The following is a 22,875-nucleotide window of genomic DNA, read 5'->3' as shown; positions in this document are numbered from 1 at the left end:
CGCTTCTCTGGGGAGAGGCCTAGTGGGGCTCAGCGCCAGGCATGGAATCAGGAGAGCCGCACGTGCGTGCCTGGGGAACGCTGTGCCAGGTGCCCGCACACCGCTAGATGGCACTGTGAGACCACACGGGTGCTCTTCCTATCTGGTTGGAGCGCAGGCTCCTCCCTCAAGTCCTGCTCCTCACCCGTCTCCCAGGTCTGTGGCCTCTTCCCAGCCCAGGGAAATGTTGGGGGCCTGTATAGTCATTCACAGCTGTGGGGTGAATGTCGGCCCCCAGTCCTGCTCCCACCAGAACCCTCAGATTCCCAGGGACTGAGCAAGGCACGGGGTGGGGTGGAGGTGGTGGGAGGCGGGGCGCAGCTCATCATTAAGTGGGAAGTCAGCCTGGGCCTGGTGGGCAGAGGACCGGCTATGCAGAGTGTAGCCAGGCTGGGGCCGTCACTTGCTGGTTCAGTCAAGGGCGTCAGGTGATGAGTCCCAGGGCAAGAGGCTGCCTGGAGGGGTATGTGTGCCTTTGGGATGGGATTCTAAAGCAAGACAGGCTCCTGACAGCAGAGTACCCTTCCTCTGGCTGCAACTTCAGTTACCAGCACATTTGGACCACGTACATACTCCATGCCCCATCCCTGGGCCCAGACTGGCCAGGGCAGGGGATGTGGAAGGAGCTCTTCAGTGCTGGTGACTCTCCCTGTCCTGGGAAGCCTGAGACCATGCTTCCATGGGAGGGGAGACGCTGCCTTCAGTGTCAGGCCAGGGAAGATGGACATGCGGGGTCCCTGCGGCACGCATCTTCAAGGAATTCAGGCCACCTAACCAAGCTTCGCTGCTCCTTCACTTCAAACCTACGTAACCTCCTCAGGGATGGCCCCAGGCAATCATTATCCTGCTCTTACGGAAAATGAGGGCTGAGAAAGAATTAATCCTGTAGTTGGGCAGCCCTGTGCTCTAACGAGGGGCCGTCCCTCCTCAAGTGGAGGGACACCACTGTCCTGGAGAGTTTGGCTAAGTCCATAAACAGGTACGGACAGTGGACACTGCTGAAATGCCTACTGGGGGGAAGGCGACAGCCAGATTCTAAAGACGCCAGAATTGAGAGGGGCCACAGAGCTTATCAGATTGTCCAGGCCCATGTTTTTCAAATTTGTTCCACCACAAAACCCCTTTGTGAAGTAAATTCTTGCCGAAAAACACATAAATGAGAGAAGAGAGCAGAACCATTTCAGCCTCCTCCTTGGCTCCCAGCCTTCCCTACCCTGACTTTGGGGAAGTCTGGGCTCCAGGAGCATGCTTTTGAGAACACAAATCCAGTCCAAACGTCTCATTTCAGAGGTGAGGAAGGCAGGGTGCAGAGAGGGGAGGCTGCTGTCACACAGCTAGTGAGCGGTGGAGTAACTCCCCGTCTTGACTCCTAGATGGTGCTCACTCCTGTGCTGTGTCACCTCCCGTTCAGGAAACCCAGGCGGAAGCGGGGTGGAGCCCCTGTGCAGCCCTGCCTCCCAGGAGAAGGGGAGCTGCTTCTCCTGCTGCGTGCTGAGGGTGGAGGTGGCTACCTGGAAGGACTTGATGAAGGTCCACAGCAGGGTCCGGATGCCCTCCCCACGGCTCAGCAGCTTGACCAGGCGCATGACCCGGAAGAGGCGGAAGAAGGTGATGGAGATGCGGGAATTCTCCTCTGCATTCTGGAATCCATCGGCAATAGGAGGTGGTAGTTAACACAGCAACAGAGGGGGGTGGGCGAGAACGAGGTGGGCCCTGCTCTGAGCAACACAGCCCTTGGTTGGAGTGGAGGCAGGCCAGGGTGGGGTTAGCCGCACCAGATTCTCTCCCCTGGGCCGCAGAAGGGAGGCCAGCTGCCCACATTTTCCAGGTAGACAACCCAGCCCTGAGGTCTCTGCAGAACAAAGCTGTGCCCAGGCCCCTGAGCCCCTGGCCATATTTTTCTATTTTCCCCTCTTCCCCTTCATTCCTAGTTCTTAACCCCTGGGTGGAGAAGATTCCATAAGGAACTTCCTTATGCTTTGAAATCCATGCCCCCTGGGGGCAGCCTGCCTCGGCCGTATGCTGAGGAAGCGGCCCCAGCCTCCCTCCTGTCTGGCTTGGCTGAGGGTCCTGCATCCTGAGTGGGATCTGGCTCTCTGCGAGGTGGCTGGGTGGGTCGTGGCCTCCATCTGAGCTGTAGGTATGATTGCACTGGGGGTACTGGTGGGCAGGGTGGGCTGAGAGCTCGTGGGGTTGGAGTGGGCTGCCCACTGAAGGGATCTTGCGCCCTGGCTGCTCAGGACTCCAGCACTTCTGTTGTGTCACCTCCTTCTACTTCCCACAGCCCCTGCCCCACATGGCTATGGGCAGGGTGGGAATGGGGTATTGCCTAGTGCGGGGAGTGTGTCTGGTTGGCAGCCCTTGCCTTCCCTCGGGCTCTAAAGCTGTCCCTGTCTATTGCCCTCTGCCCTGGGGCCTCGAGGAGGCCCAACCCTCTGGAAATTGCATGAGACCCTGGGGCGGCGGGGTGTGGGGGGCACGGGCGGGTGAGTAGGGGAGGGAGTCACTTGGAGTGAACTCTAGACAAGTTGGGCCTCCAACTTGTATGAGAGGACCAAGGGGTCCTGCTCAGGGCAGATCACCTCCTCAGGGGAGACCTGGGGGCAAGGACAAGGTGAAGGTGAAGACAGGAGGAATGGAGGCCAAGGCAAGCTGGGGAGGGAAGATGGTGCTGGGGCTGCTGGCTGAGGGCTCGCCTCAGTCTGTGGGACCTGGAGGAGCCTGGGGCTTGGGCACGTGCCTGGCCAGGGCTCAGGGGGCAGGACAGTCTGCCCTGTCACTTGCTTCCAGACCTGAGAACAACATGTACTGACCCCCCTCGACCCTCCCCCTGCCCACACTGGCCAGAGAGCTGGGGGGGTAACCCCCAGGAGCCACTTGTCTGTCCCCCAGAGCTAGTGCAGCTCACCCAGCCCTGTCAGCACCAGGAGAGAACGGACCCTCGGGCTTTCTGTTCCTGTGCCCGGCACACGCCCCCCTCAGGGAGGAGGAATCTCGGGCGGGTGCTGGGATTCTGTGTTGGCCCTCCCCACTTCTCAATTCACTTCTCTTGCTTTATCTTGTGTAGGGAATCCTCTGGTGGTTAACAGATGTCTGTTTAGTTGTAACTTAGAGAGCGAGACAAAGGGAACAACTCACTCTGCCAGGATGCTGACGCCACCTGGCCTCTGCCTTTATTTTTAATCATTTCCAGCTCAGATCCTCCCTGACAATATCCACGCCTTGTTTGCGCCCCTGAAAATCTTGCTAGCACTAAAGCCCTTGAGGGCTCCCACAGGTCCTTCGTTCTAACCCCGTGGCCTGCTGACTGTCACTGACGTGGCTGGTGGCTCCAGAGGCCACCTGTCTCACTCCTGTTCAGAATGAGAGACCCAATAGGGAGGCAGGAAAATCCAGAGGCAGCTTTTACATGTCAGCACATCCTTGCTCCGTCCTGGGAAGGCTGCACAGAAAGCAAGCGGAAGTGAGGGGGTTGGGGGTGGTCTCTCCTAGTTTTCAGACTCTCCAGACAGGGGAAGAGTCACAGCATTTCTTCTATTTCCAAACCAGAGCTGCCTCAGATCCTCTTAGGATCCTGTTCCCCTCGGGCAGGGCAGACTGGTGGGTGTTGGGGGCCTGCTTGGTGAGCTGCCGTGGGGGCTGGGGAGGGATTGTGGGCATTGGTCCTCAACCTGCCCCTGGGCCCTACCCTGCCTGTGTATTCTGAAGTCTTTGATGCCCTTAATCTCTGCATTTCTACCACCTGGGTATCTACTTGAAATTCTATTTTGTCTCCTTAAAAGGAGGTTGTGTTCCCCCAGAGAAGTATGCAGAGGAGGCTCAGGGTTTTATACCTCAGCTGTCAGTTCCACCATGTTCAGGAAAGGAGAAAAAAGAAAGAATAAGCTTAAGTGGGGAACTTCAGCTGAGAGCATCAAGAGTTTGAGAAGTTGGTGCCACAGGGGCATCTGGCTCTGATGAGTTCAAAACAATAAAAATCAAGCTTGCAGTTCGAATTCCTTTCTGGGTTCAGAACCCTCCCCAGTTGCTGCTGTTTCCTAATGCTCTAGAAGGAGAATAAACACATTTCCATTTGGACACAACAATTTCCTCTTATAAACCAAATGACAATGCAGTGAAGAAGCAGATCCCAAGGGCCGTCCCTGCCAAGTGGGGTAGAATACCCACGTTCAGCCTCTCCCTGGGCGGCCTTCCCACCAGCCTGGGATGGGCTGCTTGGGAAACACCACCAACCGACCCAATCGTGCCTCCAGTCTGCTGACTTCAGGGGCTCAGGGAATCAACTTACTCACTGATCATTTCAAAAACTCACACTTGGCCCAGTTGGAAATGTGTGACAGCAGCCTTTGGAGGAGGCTGTTCCAAGGAGACTTCAAAGTCACACCAAGTGGCATCTCTATCACTTTAGCCAAAGTGAGTCATAGACTCCTACACCAGGAGTGGTCCAATCAAACAAAGAAGTTTGTTTTTCTGCTTGCAGAAAAATGAGGTACAGCCTCATTTTACTGAACTTCAGGAATTTAGAAAATTTTATGGATAACATTGTTGGATTGACTGGAAATTCAACCACACTCTCAGTAACAAATCCCAGCTAAACCTTTTACTGTGGCCATAAATGCAGAGCACAAGGGAGGCCAGTAGTTATAGCCACGTGATGATTAGTTGGAAGCCACTGCCTGCCTTTCTGTCTCCTAGCTAGATCATCCCTCTCTCCTCCTTTCCCTGGAGGCCCTCACCAGGGCTCTCATAGGTGCCCTGTGCAAATTTCCCAGGTCAGATTAAGGTGAGAGACTTTAGCCAATGGAGCTCTCAGGATGTTTAACAGGAAATGGCCCTTGGGTCCAATTCTCTCCCAGTGGCTCATTAGATAGTCAAGATTACAGTGAATTATCACCCAAAGGAAAGCTCACGGGGGAAAAGAACACCATTACACAAACAGCACTTCACAGCTCACATGAGACCAGGCAGGCAAGGCGCATGACAGACACGGTGGCTACATGCAACGGGAGCTAGGCTGGGCTCCGGGAGACTCTGGGGGTTGGGGTGGGTAAGAGTGGTGGAAGTTAGAGGAGGTCACAGAAGCCGAGAGCGTGATCTGGAGGTCTTACCATAAAGGGAGAGCATTGGGTATGTTCAGCTGGCTTTAAAGAAAGGCAGATAGAGATAAGCTGTAATGAGTCTCCAACAAAGACGCCCGTATTCTAGGTCTTGGCTAACACAGGAGCAACACAGTCGCAGGAGAGGGCAAATGAAACAAGTGAAGGAAATGCAAACTGTCGGCCTGGCAGGTCCTGGGACATGACCAGGAGTGTGGGCTCTGCAGAGCTGGGTCTCACATCTATCGAGGACCCATATGGCATTCTCCTACCCGGGACCATCTTTGGCCACAAATTCAGTCACTCATATCCATTATAAATGAGGTCTTCTGGGCATCGTGGATGGAGGTTGTTTGGTTTTGAATTGGCCATGTGTCCTAAGACACCCTTCAAGAGCTTGCACGTTAGCTTAGCCCAGGCATTGCCAACTGAAGGAGAAAGGCCTTGCCTGACCTTGCCTGCACATATTTAGGTCAAGGAGCTCAGGGGCGAAGGCCCCTAAGGTTTAGGGGAAAACCGAGTTTTAGTTATCACTGAGGAGGACCTAACGAGGTAGCCCTCAACCCCTCCACAGCAGGGGCCAGTCCTCAAAATGGAGGCTCAGGTGGGAGGCTGTCCCGCTGAGCTACCAGTCGGCAGGTGTGGCGAACCTCGGCCACTGGCATAAAATAATGAGTGTGGAACTGTTTTTTAAATTTGAAAATTGGGGTGTATTACTAACACCCTGAGAAGCTGTTCTCATGGTTCTGACTGCTGAGCTCGTTTTGGGAGAGGAGCCAAGGAAAGTGGCTGCAGGTGGGTACCCCAAGGCAACCCTCTCCCCGTTCCTGGAGCCTATATCCGGGAAGATATTCCTACTCCTTGGGCCCCAGCTCACAGAGCTCAGCCCCTGACTGACCTTGGCCATCTGAGCTGATAACTCTAGAAGGTCATGACTTTGCTTTTACCCTCTACTTTCAGATGGTTGCTCTTGTGTTTCTGTTTTTAGGTACAAACAAGGAGAATGTGTAATGGGATTTTTTGAAGGATGGAAATGTGCACAACTAGACATTTGCTTGCAGACTGAAAATACTTCTTTGGTAACAGATTTCTCAGCAAATTCCTTCTTTTTCCATAGCAAATTGGTTGGATGTCCTTTTCTGGGAATGGTTGAGATATAGGGTGAGGCAAGGGAAGAGAAGGAAAGGGACGCCTCTCCAGTCATTCAAGGAACACATTCTAGATCTGTTTCTGCTTCATGAGGAATACCAGCTTCCAAGTCAATCCACATGCCTGGAGGGTGGGGGGTGTCACTAGAATTTGGCTAGCAGGCTGAGATAGAACATAGAAACAGACACACACACACACACACACACACACACACACACGCACACGCAGGAATTTTCAGGCTGGTCAAGTGCTCATGCTCCTGTGTTAATGGACAAGGAGTTCTATGTTTCTAGGGCTTCAGTGGGCGAGGGAGTGTGAGGGTCAGACGGAGGTAAATCCACACTACATACAACACCAGGGCATTAGGCAGAGTTCCCAGCAGGCTTGGGCCATTGCTTCCCTTTTGGATCCACCTTGAAAACCACCAAAGCTGCCCATTACTCCTAAGAACCCTGGGCAAATGCTTGTAGGTCTTTTGGATCCATCCCATCCTGAATAGGACCAGAATGGAGACAATTTAAAGAACCCCCCTGGGTCACCTGGCTCAGCTGAATTAATCCCTAGCCATTTAAAAAATTAAACTATTTATTTTACTTCTTAAACATTCAGTATTCTTCATTTGGGATTTTTAAAAGTCTTAACTGAATCTTCTCTTGTTGCTTTTTAGTCTTTTATAGCTCCCATTTAAGACCTCATCTATTTAGATTATATTTTACTTCAAGATTTAGCTTTGGGCCTGCTCTAATCCCCTTGATCATATCTTATTATTTTAATAATCCTTATGCTACGTCTCTATAACAGGAGACAAGAAGAAGTCAGGAGGAGCTACGAGGGCAGTGGTGAGATGAAGGATGGGGCTCTCGGGGATTCCTATGTTAGTTTCCCCAGCCCAGTTGATGGTAGCTCTCCGAAGAGTCACACTTTGGGAGAATCTGGAGACTCACAGATTAATTTTTTCTTGGGCCTTAAGCCATGCTATTCAGAGGGCACTTGTGACTGGCTGGAGCGTGTTCTTATGTGAGCAGCTATGTGAATAAGATCCATGGTCTCAAAAATAACTCACCATTCATAACAAAACCAGAAAGCAATCACAGAGTGATCTCTATGCAGGAACAAGAGGAACAAGCCTAAGACATAGTCAGAGCACCCATGGTCTACTGATACACCGCCAGCTCCCAAAAGACATTTCTTAGACGACCCTGTGCAGTCGTTCCCGTCTTTGGTACCCTTGCCCGGCTGCAAGTGGAATCCCCCGGTGAGCCAGAAGGGGAGACTGGACTAGCCGGGTTGGGCATCTGCACTTTTAGCCCAGAGACTTGCCACTTTCTTTGACTACCTAGTACAGTGCCTTGAGAAACTACCTAGCATCACTTCTACTTTTTGAGCTAAATTCAGAATTAGTTGGTAGTCTAGAACCCTTGTGCCGTCCATCTCTGACCCTTTCCCCGATTTGCTCCCAGTTCCCTGAGTTAGCTGATAGTTCCTCCATCCGTGGTCTTGCTGAGGAAGAAGGGGTGGTAAGACTCCCTGAAGACTTATGCACCGTGAGCCTGGAGACCCTACCTGCACTCCACTCCCCTTCCACAGGGAGCCAGCAGAGATGTTACCTACCCTGAACCTTCTGGCTGAGTTTTAATATGGCGCTGTCTCCACTGCGGTAGGCGTGGAGTAAATTTTTGAGCAGCTAATTCTTTCATCTTTGTTTTCTAATGATCTGGTAATTTTCAAGGGGTTAAATATATTGGGGCAATTAACTTAATTTGTTCAAGCAATTGGTATAAATGAAATCAGGTAATTACTCCATATCTGAGGCAGAGGTAGAGCATTTTCAAGAAAGAGTCCTGGCTAGTGGTTCCAGCTAACAGGCTAAGGGCAAACAGAAAGAAAAACTCAATGACCTTACTTCAAGGTACTTATGCAGATTACCTTGGGTTGGTATATCTGGCAATGACGATAGGAGTGGCACTGGGCAGTTGATAAGAGATAGTCTCTGGAAAACTCTCTCTCTGAATTAACTTCAGGATCACATTAGAAGTATTCCTCGGTGGACGAAGTCTTTGTTTCTGGAATGTACTCACTATTCCTTTTCACTGAGGTATGATCTCTAGACCACACTTAAGATGCTGAGGGATGAACTCAGGGAATACCAGACGCTGCAGAGAGAGGGTTATTCTACATGGAGGGGATTTTCCCAAGAGGACAGAGGTAAGAATGAGAGAAATGTGTTTCCCGGTTGTTAACATTATTACATAGTCTCTCTGGAGAAGTAAAAGGTTGTTGAAAAATAGCTCTTGACCATATAAAAAAGGGACTTTTCCTTTTCTTCTTCTTTATTTTTTTTTTAGCATAGCCAGGGCGTGAGGATTACTAGGGATTTAGAGGCTAGGCAGTAGATTTCTAGGCTGGAATACCCAACCAAGTTGTCTTCCAGAATATTCTATTGAGATCAGGTGGTTAGAGAGCATTTTGAAGAGATCATAAGCCACTGCTGCACTCTCCTGGACATGTTGACTTTGACAGGTGTAGACTATCTTCTGATGTCCTCCAGAGGAGGCTGGCTCTTGGCTGAGTTGTGAACAGGCCCTACAGGGAAGGGCTGCCCAATTCCAATGGCTGCCATTGAGACAATGGCTATAATATCAAGGTCACTGAAATTCCACATTCCTCTGAAACAGGGGTCAAAAGCAATGTCATGGGAGTATGTGAGTCTTTTACTGGCTACCCTGCTACAGGACCTTTGCTTTTTTTTTTTTTTAAATCTCTCATCCAGAACTTAGGGAGTGGATCTGATATAAATTCCATTCCAAACCACCTGAAGGTCTGGGTCCAGCCGGCATTTCCCCCACCCCCTGCCAACCCAAGCTCTGCTCCTCTGCTTTCACCATCTCTAATCTCATCTCAATTTGATCTGCGGGACAGAATGGCTAGTTCAGTTGAGAGAGAGTCATGGTCTGGTGGAAGACTGAGGGGTTGGGGCCTTGTTGGTGAGACCCCATTTAATCTAGGCTGGGAGGTCAGTTATCAGGGTGGTACACAGAGAGAAAACTGGGAATGGCAGGAGTCAGGGGCTTCTAGAGACATCTGACACCAACTTCATGGCCAGGAGCCAGCGCATGTAGGTTAAGTGCGGGGCCAGGGTGGGGGTGGGGGGTTGTCCTCATTATCCTTCCATCTCTTCTTTAAACCGGGAGAAATGCACATCCCAGGAACTAAAGAGTGGCCCTATAGCTGTGGAGGAGTCCGGAGATGCTGAATCTTAGAGACACCAGAGATGGCAGCAGGGAGAGGAACTTTAAGGAGGCCAAAGTAAAATATGTTTTAAACTGTAAGCCTTCTAAAGTTGAATGAAGAGCTTCCTTGCTAAGGAAGATATAAAGTTTAAATAACACGAGTCAACTGGGATACACAGAAGCTGAAAGCAGATGTCAACGGCTCTCAGATTTACGGGCAAATGAATGAAATATGGGTAGTCGAAAGCAATTCTTAAGCAGAATTTCCCTTTTGGTTTGGTATGAATGGAGAGACGGAAATGGATCTGTGGAGGAGGAATGCTAGGGGGGAATTATGAAGGAGGCAAAAACACTGGACAGAAAAGGGCAGGGAACATGAAGGTAAAGCCAGAGATGAGACGGTGGGGAGTGGGAAGAATGGCCCTTCTCCCAGGCCTACCATGTTGGAAAGCCCTGGCTAGCATCTGTTTCTCCAAGGTGAGATTCCAGCTAGAAGGAGAAGAGCCCTTCCTGGATCTTTGTGGCTATAGGCACCCAGCTGAAATGCCCCTTCAGAACTTCCTCTCGGCCCCAGGGGGACTGGGGGAGAGGTACAGGGCAAGGGGGCTGCTGGTTCCTGGCCCACCCTTGTGCTTCTTATCTTTGTGTGCTAACCTGCAGAAGGTGACCAGCTGTGACCGACCTGTATTATTAGCTGCACAGTGACCAGCTCATGCTGCTGGAAGCAGCTTAAGTCTCAGGATTCGTTATTCACCTGCAGCCTGATGGCTCCCCAACAGCTATCACCTGCCAGGAACCCACGCTAACAAGGCTGATTACAAAATTGCCAGGCTAGTTCTACCTTCCCTTGGGAAGGACAGCCAGTATGCAGTCATTCAAACAAATAAACAAAAGAAACCAGTGAAGAATAAATGAATGAAATCAGCTTGTCAGCAGTGCTAACAACATCAAAGAATTCCATATGCCAGAGAGAGACAGAGTGAGACGGAGAGAGAGGGAGAGAGAGGGATAGAGAGAGGAAGAGAGTACAAGCGAGCTCAGAAGGACAGAGAAGAAAGGGAGAGAAATAGAATGAGAGAGACAGAGACTCAAAAAGGAAACAAAAACAGACGATTCTCAGGGTGGGGCACTAACTATGAGACTCGGAGGGTGTGACACAGGTGGCTGTGCTTTTTGGGGCGGTTGTGGGCATTTTTGAGTCTGACTGAGGTATCGCTCTCTTTCTCTACTAGCTTATGGAATCTTCTAGGTCCCTTTGCTTTAGAAGCTTTCTGGCAAATACACCAACAGTAGCTAGCTCAGTCTGAGAGGGCTCCAGTCACAGACATTGGCTAGGCATAGAAGGCTGTCTGGTCAGACAAAGGGGTATGTTGTGACAGCTTCCTTCTGTGCATCGCTTTTAGAGCAAAGGAGAGCCTTGCATGTGGAGAGAAAAGATGAGAATAGGGACGGAGAGGAGAGAAATCAGAGGAGAACAAAGAGTGCAGGGTCTTAGAAGGCAGACGGCAAAAGGAGCCTCGACAGGTGAGAACTGTCAGAACACGCAGACGATCTAACACGCTGCATGAAGAACCGGAATCAGGGTGTCCATGAAACAGGCTCCCACGGGCCCCCCAGGTCCAGCCCGCAGGACACTTCTCACGGTGACGGCTTTGGGAAAACTGGCTTCATCGGGCCCGTCTCCCTGTCCTCCCACTGCGGCTGACCTCACAGGGCTCTTGGTCCTCTGCCCACACAGCAAGGCTGGCGCTACAGAGGCCTGGGGGCTTTTGAAAGGGCTGCTCCATTTCCACTGGACTGCTGAGGGCTGCATGCGCTGTCTCACTGCTAGGAATGAGGGTGGCTCTGGTAAATCTCTCAAGGGCCAACTATATTTCCAAGCAGAGGAGAAAACCATCTTTGCGGAACAACTGGAGTGTGGAGGGCAGGGAATATGTTCCTCACTCAGGTGTCATGTTCCTGCAAGTCTACATTAGACACTCTAGATATTCATTCTTCAGGTGGAGCATTACCTTCTCTTTAAAGGTAACGTTACTTTTTGGAAGGGTAGCTTGTTGAGTCACTACAACCTTAGTATGAATTAGTGGATTGGAAACAAGACACCTTGGTGGCAGTAGTTTTGTTGGGGGGTGGGGGTGGTGCTGAAAGTGGAAACAAGCTGGAAGGGAACTCCATGAGCAACAAAAGGGGAACCAGCAAAGGTACAGGGAGGTGTGGGGAGAGGCCAGGATCAACTCTGCTCCACCAGCTTGACCTGAGACCGCCATCTTGATTTACTCTATCCACCTTAGAGCCTGCGCAGGCCACACGGACCACTGTCATCTAGACAATGTCTGGCAACACCACCGTTTGAGCTCCTACACTAAACACACAGGATTGGGAGTCAGAGACCAGGTTCTATGTTGGCCTGGCTATTAAAAAGCTGTGAGAAACAGCAAGATGTTTCCTGCCTCTGGCCTTCTGTGTCCTCATCTGTTAACTGGTATAAACCCTAGGCTCTGTTACACAGCAGATGCTCAGTGCATGCTTGTGGAATAAATAGACACAGGTTTGGACTGGATGGTCTCCAGAGTGTGTCCACTGGAACATTCTTGGACGAAGCCGCTTTCTGCCTGCACCTTTCCCCTTCACCCCTCCTCACAGCTCTTGGGGAGGCACTCAGCCTTGCCTTTCTCGTGCCCATTCTGCCCCTTCTTTGCTATGCCGGGAGCAGGGAAAGCAGATCAAGAGAGCCAGGGCTGTGGCCCCTTGTCGGGGCTGTGGGTTGAAGGACGGAGAGAAGGTTGGAGTGTGCAGGCTGAGCTCTGACAGCCCTGAGGGGGTGGATGTGCAGCAAGGGCTCTCTGTGACTCAGGATGACTGTCTTTCCCTGTCATTCCAGGACCCAAAGCCAGAGCCGGAGCCAAACTTGCTTTATTATTTTTATAGGGAGCCAGTAAGGGACAATTATTTAGAAGTTGTGCCCGTGGGTCTGTGGGGGAAGGTGCCGCTGGCTTCAGGGGCCAGGGTAAGGGAGGTTTGGGGCCAGCTCCCAGGGGCCCTGGCGCGCCTGTCCCTGGACACCGCCTGCAGCTGAGCCGCCTCCCCCGACCTGTGACTGTTCTCCCCATCTCGTTCTCCCCTCCTGACACCTCTTCTCATGCTGCAGATGTCAAGGGGGCAAGGGTAGTGGGGCTGCCTTATGCCTCCTTTTCCCTTTCCTTCCAAGCCCTGTTAAGCAGGCCTACGGATGGGGGTGTACAGACTGCTGTCTGTCCGCGCGGTCCCAGGGCAGCCTCGGCAACTTGGTCCAGCGTTGGCAGTACCCTCAGTCACAGAGAAGCTACGTTAAGCTGCTCTGCCCCAGGTCACGTTGCTGGGAATGTACAGAATAAGGACCTGTGAGTGCTAGGGGCCCCTCGGTGATGCCACGCCCAGGCCAGCCTGGCCCAGGGATTTAGCCAATGGGCTCTATGGAAATGCAAGAGTCAATTCTCCCACAGAAATGGATTTGAATCCCAGTCTTGCCACCCATTAGCTGTGTGACCTTGGGCAAACTGTTCATCCTGTGTAAGTGTGGGTTTCCCCCTGCAGAGAACAGGGGCTCTGAGAAGTTAATCTGATCATGTGTGTGATGTCCTTATATGATGCCTGGCACATGCTCATCAAAGAGCAGCCATCATTTTCCTCTTCCTCCTCCTGGCCCCACCTTGCTCCTAATCAGCTAAGATCCCAGCAGTACCATTGTTACATAACTTTATTTTCCTGCTCTGGTCACTTGCAGGACTAGGACTTTGCCACCTAAGTGAATCCTCCAGGTTTTCCTCCCTCTGAACCCTCCCCAGAAGCTCTCCAGGCCAGTGTTCTTCCCTCACACAGTCTCTGTCCTGCTGCTCTCCCTGAGGGTCCCTCAAGGCCTTCTCTCTGAGAGTTTCCACATGAGCCACATCAAGGCCAAGGGAGCCGATTCCCACAAGGCCTCGAAAGCTTCACGAAAGGAATGCTACTCTAGAATCCAGACCCTGGCAAGGCAGTGAAGGTGAAAGGAAAATCTGTCTCGAACTACCAGAAAATGCCCAATTCAGAATCATGGGGTGCCAGAGGCACAAGGGTCCCCTGAGACCATCTCCACCCACTCCCACACCCTCCTGTGCATTCAAAGAGGTTGAGGCCCAGAGAATGGGGTTAACTGCTCTAAGTCACAGGGCTTAACAGCTTCAAAGCTGGAAACAGAACCCAGGCTTCTTAATTCACAATTTGGGAATATTTCTCTGTATCCATAATGCAAGAATCCAGGCCTCTCAGCACTTTCCATTGTGCAACAGACTCCACATACAGAACGAAAAAGAGTGTTGGGAGAGGCTGTTCTCCTGGGCACCCAAGTTGATTCCAATTTGGGATGTTAGGGAGCAGTTTTTGATGCTCCAGGACCTTCCATTAACAATCACAGGGGCTATGTCTCTGGGCTTTCCCTCTGGGAAATACAATTTCAGACCCAAGAAATAAAGGAAGACGGGAAGGCTTCCTTGGAGGGATGTCTGTGCACGGAGGTGGGGGCGGGGGCGGGCGGGCAGCACCTGGCCTTGACATTGAAGTGGAACTCAGCATAACTGCACAAGGCAAGGGTGGGGGATGCGTGAGCTCCTTCTACTTAGATCAGCCAGTGGTTCTGAGGCGTCTCCCCGAGGGCACAGACACGTGACCAGAGTGGCTCTGAGCACAAAGGGCCCTGCTCTCCTCATGCTGGAGGCCCCGGCTCAGCCCTGGCTCTCCTGTCTCTCCTCCCTTGGCATTCTTTACCACTGTCATGCTTTGAACACCATCTGTATGCTGTTGACTCCATGCCCCCACCTCAGACTGTGTGTCCAACCGTCCACCTGACATCTCCACTGGAAAGTCAGCAGACACGTCCCAGCTGAGCTCCTGTCTTCCTCATGCGAACATGCTCTACTTCCCATATTTCCCAGCTGATACCAACTCCATCCTCCCACCGCTCAGGTCCAAACCTTACAGCCATCCTGGATTCCTCTTTCTCCCACACCCACAAGCAGTCTGTCAGGAGATACTGTCAGTTCTCTTTTCAAAACAGAGTGAGAATCTGACCATTTTTCACCACTTCTGTTGCTACTGCTTGGTTGCAAGCTACCATCACCTTCTACCTGGATGACTGCATTTACCTTCTAAATGGTGTTCCGGCTTCCGCCCTTGACTCCTATGGACTGCAGAGTGGTCCTCTGGAAACGTCAGTCAGATCATGGAACACCTCTTCTCAAAGGCACCAGTGTCTCCCCTTCTTGCTCAGTGTACAAACCAAAATCTGGTCCCCTCTCTGCTCACCTCCCCTCCCCTCCTCCCCTGCTCAGTCTGCACCAGCCACAGTGGCTGCTTCTCTTGCCCCCAAAGCTCTGCTCCCAGATATCTGTATGGATAGCTCCTCACTCCCTTCTCATCTTTGCTTTGTTCAGATGTTACCTCCTTGATAAAGCCCATCTCGGTGAAAATAGCACCTGCCTTCACTGCTCCCCAGCACCTCTGACCCCCTTACTTGGCACTATTTTTTTCCAAAGCACTTATCATCTGTTAACATACCGCATGATTTCCTTATTTTCTGTACTCATTGACTTGCTCATTGTCTGATTATTCCCCTACCCTAGAATGTCAGCTCACGAGGAACGGGCTTTTGTTTTGCCCACTGATGTATCCCAGGTGTCCAAAATAGTGCCGACACACAAAAGGCACGACTCGAGATATGGTGGAGTGAATGAATGATGGTACCTGGGAGTGGGGGGAAATCCATTTCCTGAGAGGAAGGGGCACCATAGCCTAGTAAAGGCAAGGAAGAACAAGAAGGCATTTAAGGGGAGATGAGTTTAAATGTGGGAATATTTGGGGTGCAGTTAGGATGAATATGGCATTTGGCGAGGGGAATGAGTTGATTTCTGTAGGTTTAAGAGTCAAAGATGATAAGCTACAGGTGAAAAGCCTCATGGATTCCTCTGAGGCTAAAAGTGTGGATTCCTGCTAAATAGAATGCTTATCTGGGAATGGGTGTCTTGTGATGACAGTAAGACTAGAAAATGCTGGTAAGGCCTGGAGCAGCACCAGGGAAACAACCCCGGAGCCATGAACTTCCTTGCACTAGGGAGCGTCCAGACCTATAAGCTGCCGCTGGCCTGAAGGCAGAGCCATCTGGGTGGAGGGACCTACGTCTGAGACCAAGTATTATTGCTTGTGTGATTTGTCATCCACAATATTGTTGCCATCTGAGTGCAGGGCTATGTGAGAACCGTGCTTGTGGGACAGGCCTATCGAGGCTTTGTCACGGGCAGTGGTCCATAGGCTGTGCTGGCTCTGATCTGGCTGTGCCTGTAGACCATCTCCAGGAGTCTAATGATGCCCAGGAACCCAGGGCTCTCCCAGGGTCTGTGGCTAGGGCGTTATAATTAGATGCACTGGCTAGAGATGAGGCCCTCCGAGTGATCCTGCAGGGCCTGGGACGGAATGTCCCTAGCTTGGGTGCCGCCGTCTCTCCCAGTCAACAGCGCTCTACCGTTTACATGGAGTTTTAATACAGACACACTGCAGCAGACAGCACCCTTTTCCTCTGACAGATGCGGAACTAAGTCTGAGGGCATTTTGGCAACACCTTTATAGGAAGCAGCAGCAGGACTCAACAACTCGCCAGTGTTGACCCGTGCAGCCCTTCCCTCTGCCCCCACACCGCCGTCCTGACCTGGGTGACATTCTTTTTGTTCAGAAGCCAATAATTGTGTGGGAGGGGGAGAAAGTAGTCCAGAAATAAGCGTGGGGTCTATGGACCCCTCCTCTTGCCCTCCATCACACACACTGTCCCCATTTAATCTTCAGACAACCCTTCAGTCTGACTTTTAACAACCTCCTCAATCGGGAGGAATAAAGAGTACCTCCATGTGGGATGAAGGGAGGCTGGGAGGAGCTGGAGGGGCATCAGAACTCTAAGGTGGGCTGATAAATAATTTTTTGTTTAGAAAATGAAAAAAAACCCCTTATGGTTATTTAAAATGTAGATTACAGGACGTAAGGGCTGAACGAATCCTGGCTGGTGGGAGTGCCCTGGCAGGGGACATGTGAGATGTCGATATTTATCAAAGGGCATCATGGTTTAAAGAGATGGAGGAACTCTGGCCTAGGAGGCCTGGATTCCAGCTGTATGGCAGAGAAAGGCACTTAATCTCTCCATCATCATCTTCAGTATCAGCAAATTGGAGATGATAATTCTTGCCTACCAAATTCACAGGGTAGGTAAATGCAAAGGTGAATTGTAAATAGAAAACCATCACACAAAATGTGAGGGTCTGCACGATGATTTCATATTCCTTTCTTGTCCTGCACGCTCCCTCTCTACCCCCAACATAGCCACTTTTTCTAGGGCAGAAATTTTATACCCTAGAAAATGTTTTTTGCTTTGTCTTTCTTTTAAAAACACCAGTAGTTTGGGAGAAAATGGCAGCTTGGGTGATGATGTGGGCCTTGCCAACAGTGAGAACCTCAAAGGACCCCCTGAGACTGCAACAGGGCCTTTCTGCATCCAGGGAAGCAGCTTGCTGTCACCTTCCTGTATTTTCCTGCCATCGGGCTCCAAGTCCCTCAGCATAGATGTTCACATGGATCTGCACTGCTGTCTGAAAAATGAAACCCTCTGAAGGCAGGGCCCACTGCTGCTCTCTCTTCCCTGTTTCTCTAACCAACTGCTGACTGAGGGGTTCAGAGCACCGCACCTGCAAGCTCTAAGCACAGAGGCTCTGGTCTTTAGATGTGTGTGTGCAACTCATGGCCCTGAATAGCACCTGAGATACACCTGGGGCAAGTCCAACCTGCCAAACTGGGAGTGTTCCCAGGAGTGTGTGTGTGGGGGGGTGTTGAGGGGAGGGAGACGTAGAGCATGAGTAGGAAGATTTTTTTTTATGATGTGATGATTTACTGGAAGAAGTCAAGGGAGAGTGTACACACACACACACACACACACACACACACACACACACACACACACAAAATGAGACAAAGACAACCTAGGGGGATCTCGGAGACAGAGGGGCAATCGAATCTGGAGCTAAGGGGTAAGCAGGGAGGGAGCAAGTGTTGACAGCTAACAAGAGGGAGATGTATGGAAAGTGTAACAGCCTCCTTCCAATGTCCACCTGCTGGAAGGGGAGCAGACGGGGTTTCTAATCGTCAGGCAGGTAAAATAACGTGTCAGTTCAACTGATGGGGAGCAAAATATGGAGCGGAGACGGGGAGGGTAAGGACATACAGGGGAGGCGGTCGGTAGGGTAGTTTCAAACATCTTAGATTAAAACTCTATAGTATCTGCTCTGTGCTGTTATTCAACGGTTCAGTGCATCAAAGGTTTGTGCAAACATTACCAAGTCTCTTAATTAAGGAAAAATAATGACAAAAAAATTAAACAACACATGTTAAAGACTAACAGCAAGATGGCTTGCCTATAGATAAAGACAGAAGGTTTAAACATGCCAGGTAACAGAAGACATGTGCAGGGACTGGTAGGAACTGCATAGGAGGAGGCACCTCTCGGAGAAGGCAGCAGGGCCTTGGAGCGCAGAGCTGGGGTTCTGTCTGAGGCCAGGGAGCCAGGCGCAGCATTGTGAGGGGTTGGGAGTAGGAGGGAATCAGGCAGGTGTGAGAGTCAGTTCTCGGGGCAGGTTCCTGTGGGAGTGGGGCACTCATACGCAGCCTGTCCACAGCTGGCGGGAGAGGCCCCGGGAGGGCTCTCAGAGGACCACCCAGCCACGGGGCCCTCCGGCCACTCCAGAGGAGACGGGTGCAAGCAGGCGTCCAAACAGGACCCGTTCTCCTGCTCTCTCCCAGACGGGCCTGGAGGGCCGGGCTGCCTGCATGGCCGCTGCTGTTGAAGAGCGAGGGAGCCCTTTCAACGAGAACACAGCGGGCTGGCCCGCGGGCTGACGAGCAGGCGGAGCCGGAGCCGTGGCTGCGATGTTCCACTGAGAGAGCTCTGTCCAAGACGCTGTGGGGGTGCAAAGGCCGGAGGGGAGAGGCAGTGGCCTGGAGGTGAAGGTGGTGGGAAGGGATCGGGTCCCGGCCTCAGCAGCTGCCCAGAGGTTGTAGATCTCCCTGTTTTCTCCCTCTGTGATTCCAGAGCTGTATCCTCCTATACAGTGTGAGTCATGCCAGGCTGATTGTAGGGGGGGAGAGAAAGATGCAGCGATCAAAACTTAAAGGAAAGGGGGCACCTAACTCGTTCCAAAAGTTAAAAAAAAAAAGAATAAAAAATTTTCAAAATAAAGCAACAAGAAAAAATCCTTGAAACCAATTTAAACAAACAAATGAGCAATCTAAATGAAAATGAGGAGGTGGGGGGCAGAAAATGTAATGAAGGAAAAACCAAACCGGGGAGAGACACAGGAGCGTTAGAGCAGGCACGGACAGTTAGGGACAGACGCCATGTACTTACGTTTACCTCGGTGATTGCTATATCAACAATGCTACCCACAACAATCAAGGCGTCAAATGTATTCCATGCATCACAGAAATAGTGCTGCATGGGGCAGAGAGCCGAGGAAGAGAGAGAGAGAAGAGAAAAAAAAACCAACAACAAAGGAGAAAAACAAAACAAAAAAGGAAGAGGAAAATGAAAAAAAAAAAAAACAAAACACAGTATGAAAGAAAGGAGAGAAGAGAAAAAATGAGAAAAGAAAGAGGTTACGTGGCATATTCAATACCCTCTTACCGCTCTACAGCTCTGGCGGCTCACACCTGGGGAACCTGGTCTCGCGGGGTGGAGAGGCCTGACAAAAGCTAGGTTAGTTCAAAGGTCACGCGGGGCTGTGGCCGCCCTGGGCGGGAGCCGCGGCTCCCACCGCCTGCTCTCTCTGCTCAGCTTCCAGCTCCTGGGCCCAGACCAGTGGGGCCGAGCTGGGACAAGTGGAAAAAAAGGAGGAGAAGCTCCCACTTTTTTTCCCCACAGGACGACGGCAGGTTCAATAAAAGCATGACTGGAGGGGGGTAAAAACAGGAAATTAAAAAAAATAAATAAAAGGAGGTAAAGAGAGAGTGAGAGAGAGAGGGAAACAGAGGAGGCAGAGGAGGAAGGAAGGAAGAGGTTTCCTGGGGAGGGCAGAGTCATACTCACATTAGTTTCACTGAGAATGACGTCAATTATGCTGCCAATAACGATGAGGAAGTCAAAAACATTCCAGGGATCACTAAAGTAACCCTACATAAGGGAGGGGCAGGCAGGATGGGGATTAAAAAGGAATATTAGACAGACAAGAACAGAGCAACATCACCATCAGAATCACCGTCCAGGTACTTCAGTGTTGCTGCTGGAGTTCCGAATGCCCTCACCGTGGCCGGGAGCCCGGGAGCCCAGGAGGGAAGGGGGTGGAAGGGAGGTGGCTAGTCCAACCCTCCCGGCCCACCTTCTCATGTTCACACAGCCCCCTTCCTCCAGATCCGTCCCACCTCACCACCCTCCTGCACAGAGGCCCTTTCTACTTCCCACCAGGGAAGGCGGGATGAACGTCCACGTTCAGCATCTCCTATGCCCCCAGTTCTCTTCCATCAGAAGGGCCTGTCTGGAGGATGGGAGGAAACACAGGTGTATGACCCTTTAGAGGTGAGTGGGCTGTGGTCCTATGGGTAGTCTGAGAATTAAGAAGGCCCTAAAAACTACGGCAGTGTGGTCCAGAAGGGTGGCCAGGTCATCTAGGCTCAGTAATGACTCATGTAAAGCTCAGCAATAACAAGGGGACCACATCACTAAAACAACATCTATAATAAGCTGGACTCTATGCAGACAAAATCAGGGTCGCCCTTGTCCAGCACTGGACATGCCTTGGTGTTTCCAGGGGCAGCCCTGTCCTGACAAAGGCTTTACTCACTGCAAGGAGACAGAGCCGAGGTCAGTCTCTTAGTGTGGTAATGTAGGATCTGGGCCTAGACAGGGCTTTCAGGTGCGTCTCCTAAGCACCTCCCCCAGGCTCCTTTCCCTGTCCTCATTCTGATATAGTGGCCTGGTGAAGTGCAAATGCCATCCAGAGTACGTGGAGTTCTCAAAGCCTTTTGTGAGAACTGGACTGACAGGGGTAGCCTGGGTAGAGGGTATTGGGACACAGGCTTCTTAGGAAGGGAGTGAAGGCAGTCATGCCATGGAGGAGAGATGCTGGAACAGAAGGGGAAGACCAGTGTCCTGACTTCACCACTTTATCCAGTACACATGGATGTTGTTTGTTTTCCACCATATTTGGAGAAGGGAAGAGATGAATGTTTTTGAAAAACTTTTTTGAGGTACTTGGACAACTGGTGAACCAAGGGATAGGCTGTTCCAGATGTCCTAGAGGATCCCACGAGTCCTGGGTGGGTGGACTCTTTCACAAAGAGTCCTATTGGACCTATTGGACCTATTCACAAAGAGTGAATAGGTCTCTTGGGTCTAAACCATTTGCCTCTCTGAGAGGTGTGGCAGTCTAGAGAGCAATGCTCTGTGACCACATGGGATATATGCTCACGGTTCAGGAATCCCCAGAGAGGACAGTCGTATTCCCCACTAGTGGAGTGGAAAGGACCTAGTACTGAAGACATTTATCTTCTTTTAAAAAGGACATTTGTTCCTTTAGTTTTTCACGGAATGTTCTGCAAAGGGGACAAGACAGGCCTGGACCACATCTGCTCAGCAGGACCAGCATTTTCCTTTTCTCTGAGCCACTAGTTGGGGCTTCCACAAGATGGAATTCTAGAGGTTGGGGAGTGGGTTTGAAAGCATTAAGGGTCCTCTGAGAGTTTCCCAGATCTGTCTCCCTAGATCTCTTAAAGGCTGCCAACTCTCCCTTTTTATTTTTTACTCACAAGAGCCAAGAGTCTGTGTTCTTCCTGGCTCTATCCAGCTCCCTTAACTTCCCACTTCCCAGCCATGCCCTCTTTCAGAGGGATCACGAGACATGCTGTCCTAGGGCTGCTATTCTTAGTGTGGGAGGTCAGGTCACAGGGAAAGGGGCCTCTTGGTTCCCAGGCATTTCTGCCAAAAGAAAACAAAATGCCACCTTGGAGACTTTGGACAGCCAGCCTGGGGAAGCAGAGGTTGGCCAGGGCATGGGTTAGGTGAGGGTCAGCTTGAAATCATGGCTTTCTTGTTGGCTTCCCAGAGTATTTTTCTGAAGATACTGAAGACTTTGAGGCAGAGAGAGACTTCTGTCTCGCATTTAAGTCACACGCTATGAGCAGGAAACAATCAATTCCCTCCCAGGTTCTCAGATATCATTCACAGGACAAATGGAGAAGACTGATTTTGGGGGCAGGGAGGTAAAGAGTGAAGACCCCAAATGAACTATAAATATGTGTGTGTTTTAAAATGAGATTGTGGAAAACACTGGGGGATGATCTGTAGAGGGGAATACCATCTTGTGGGTAGAGCTATTTCAGAAGGGAAGGGGAGGGGAGTCAAGGAAGAGAAAGGAGAGAAACAGGAACCAGAGCAGAGTCCAGGAATGTTCAGCATTAGCCTAGAAAATGAGGTAACAAAACATTATTTGGGTATGGGGGCAGGAGGAGAGAGAGGAAGGTGAAGCCTCAATGCTCAAGGAAGGAGGATGAGCTGGAACGTTTTCATTCACCAGAGACCTGAAAGAAAATGGGTAAGTTGGCCTTGGTCTGCAACACTCTGAGAGAAGAGAAGAGGGAAAGGAAGACAGGCAGAGAGGAGGGCAAAGGCAAGGATAAACACACAGAGTTAACCCTCTGGCGAGCACCGGGGGAAGGGCCGAGCCCTAAAGGGACCCTGTCAACCTCCTGGCTGTGCCTCACTTCTCACCCCGACTCTTGGGTTTCTCTGTCTATGTGCAGATGGAAGGAAAACACAAAACAGTCAACCTCTCCCTGACCACAGCCCTCTCCCAATCCTCCATGGCCAGCTCCCATCGGGCTGGCTGGGCTCTGTGGACATTAATGCTTCCTGTCCCGCCCTTGCCTTCACCAGGCTGTGCTCCTGGAAGCTTTGATTGGCTTCTCTGTCCTGTGGCAAGCTACTGGGTGGGCCCAGTGCCAGGGCCTCCACTGGCTGTAGAAACCAACCAGCCTGTGGACCCAGTGCTGTGGAGATTCACACATAGCCAGGATGCAGGGGTGAGGGAGCATGTCTTGGGGGGGTGACAGGATCCCTTTAAGAGGCAGCTTTTCACCCTGACCCATCCACCCATCTTCCCACCCCTCTGTCCCATGAGCCCATCAATCCCCAAGCTGGACCTTGAAGACAGTTTCAGATCCAGCCTCCAGGTCTCCATTCTCTTTGTCAGCTTCCTCCTCCCACCAGTTCCACACCCATTCCCAGAAACAAGGCTGACATTCCCCATTTAGGTCAGTAGGTTGTCCAA

At 51.2% G+C, this 22,875-nt stretch overlaps 1 protein-coding gene across 3 annotated transcripts in view; it reads right to left on the bottom strand.

The window, feature by feature from the left end:
- Positions 1-22,875, bottom strand: part of CACNA1C (calcium voltage-gated channel subunit alpha1 C) — a 714,534-nt gene that overhangs the window by 45,391 nt on the left and 646,268 nt on the right. For 2 of the 3 annotated variants that reach the window (XM_087442974.1, XM_004438792.3), the window contains 4 exons: positions 19,641-19,724; positions 18,963-19,046; positions 5,148-5,180; positions 1,551-1,679 (listed from right to left, as the gene is read on the bottom strand). In XM_087442974.1, coding sequence (XP_087299100.1) covers positions 1,551-1,679; positions 5,148-5,180; positions 18,963-19,046; positions 19,641-19,724 — 330 coding nt within the window. The remainder of the gene's footprint in view (positions 1-1,550; positions 1,680-5,147; positions 5,181-18,962; positions 19,047-19,640; positions 19,725-22,875) is intronic. The other variant, XM_087442975.1, reaches the window with a different exon arrangement.

The sequence above is a fragment of the Ceratotherium simum genome, chromosome 17 (genome assembly GCF_057802395.1).
Source record: "Ceratotherium simum simum isolate JZ-2026a chromosome 17, ASM5780239v1, whole genome shotgun sequence".
NCBI lineage: Eukaryota > Metazoa > Chordata > Mammalia > Perissodactyla > Rhinocerotidae > Ceratotherium > Ceratotherium simum.
This window is presented reverse-complemented; position numbering and strand designations above follow the sequence as displayed.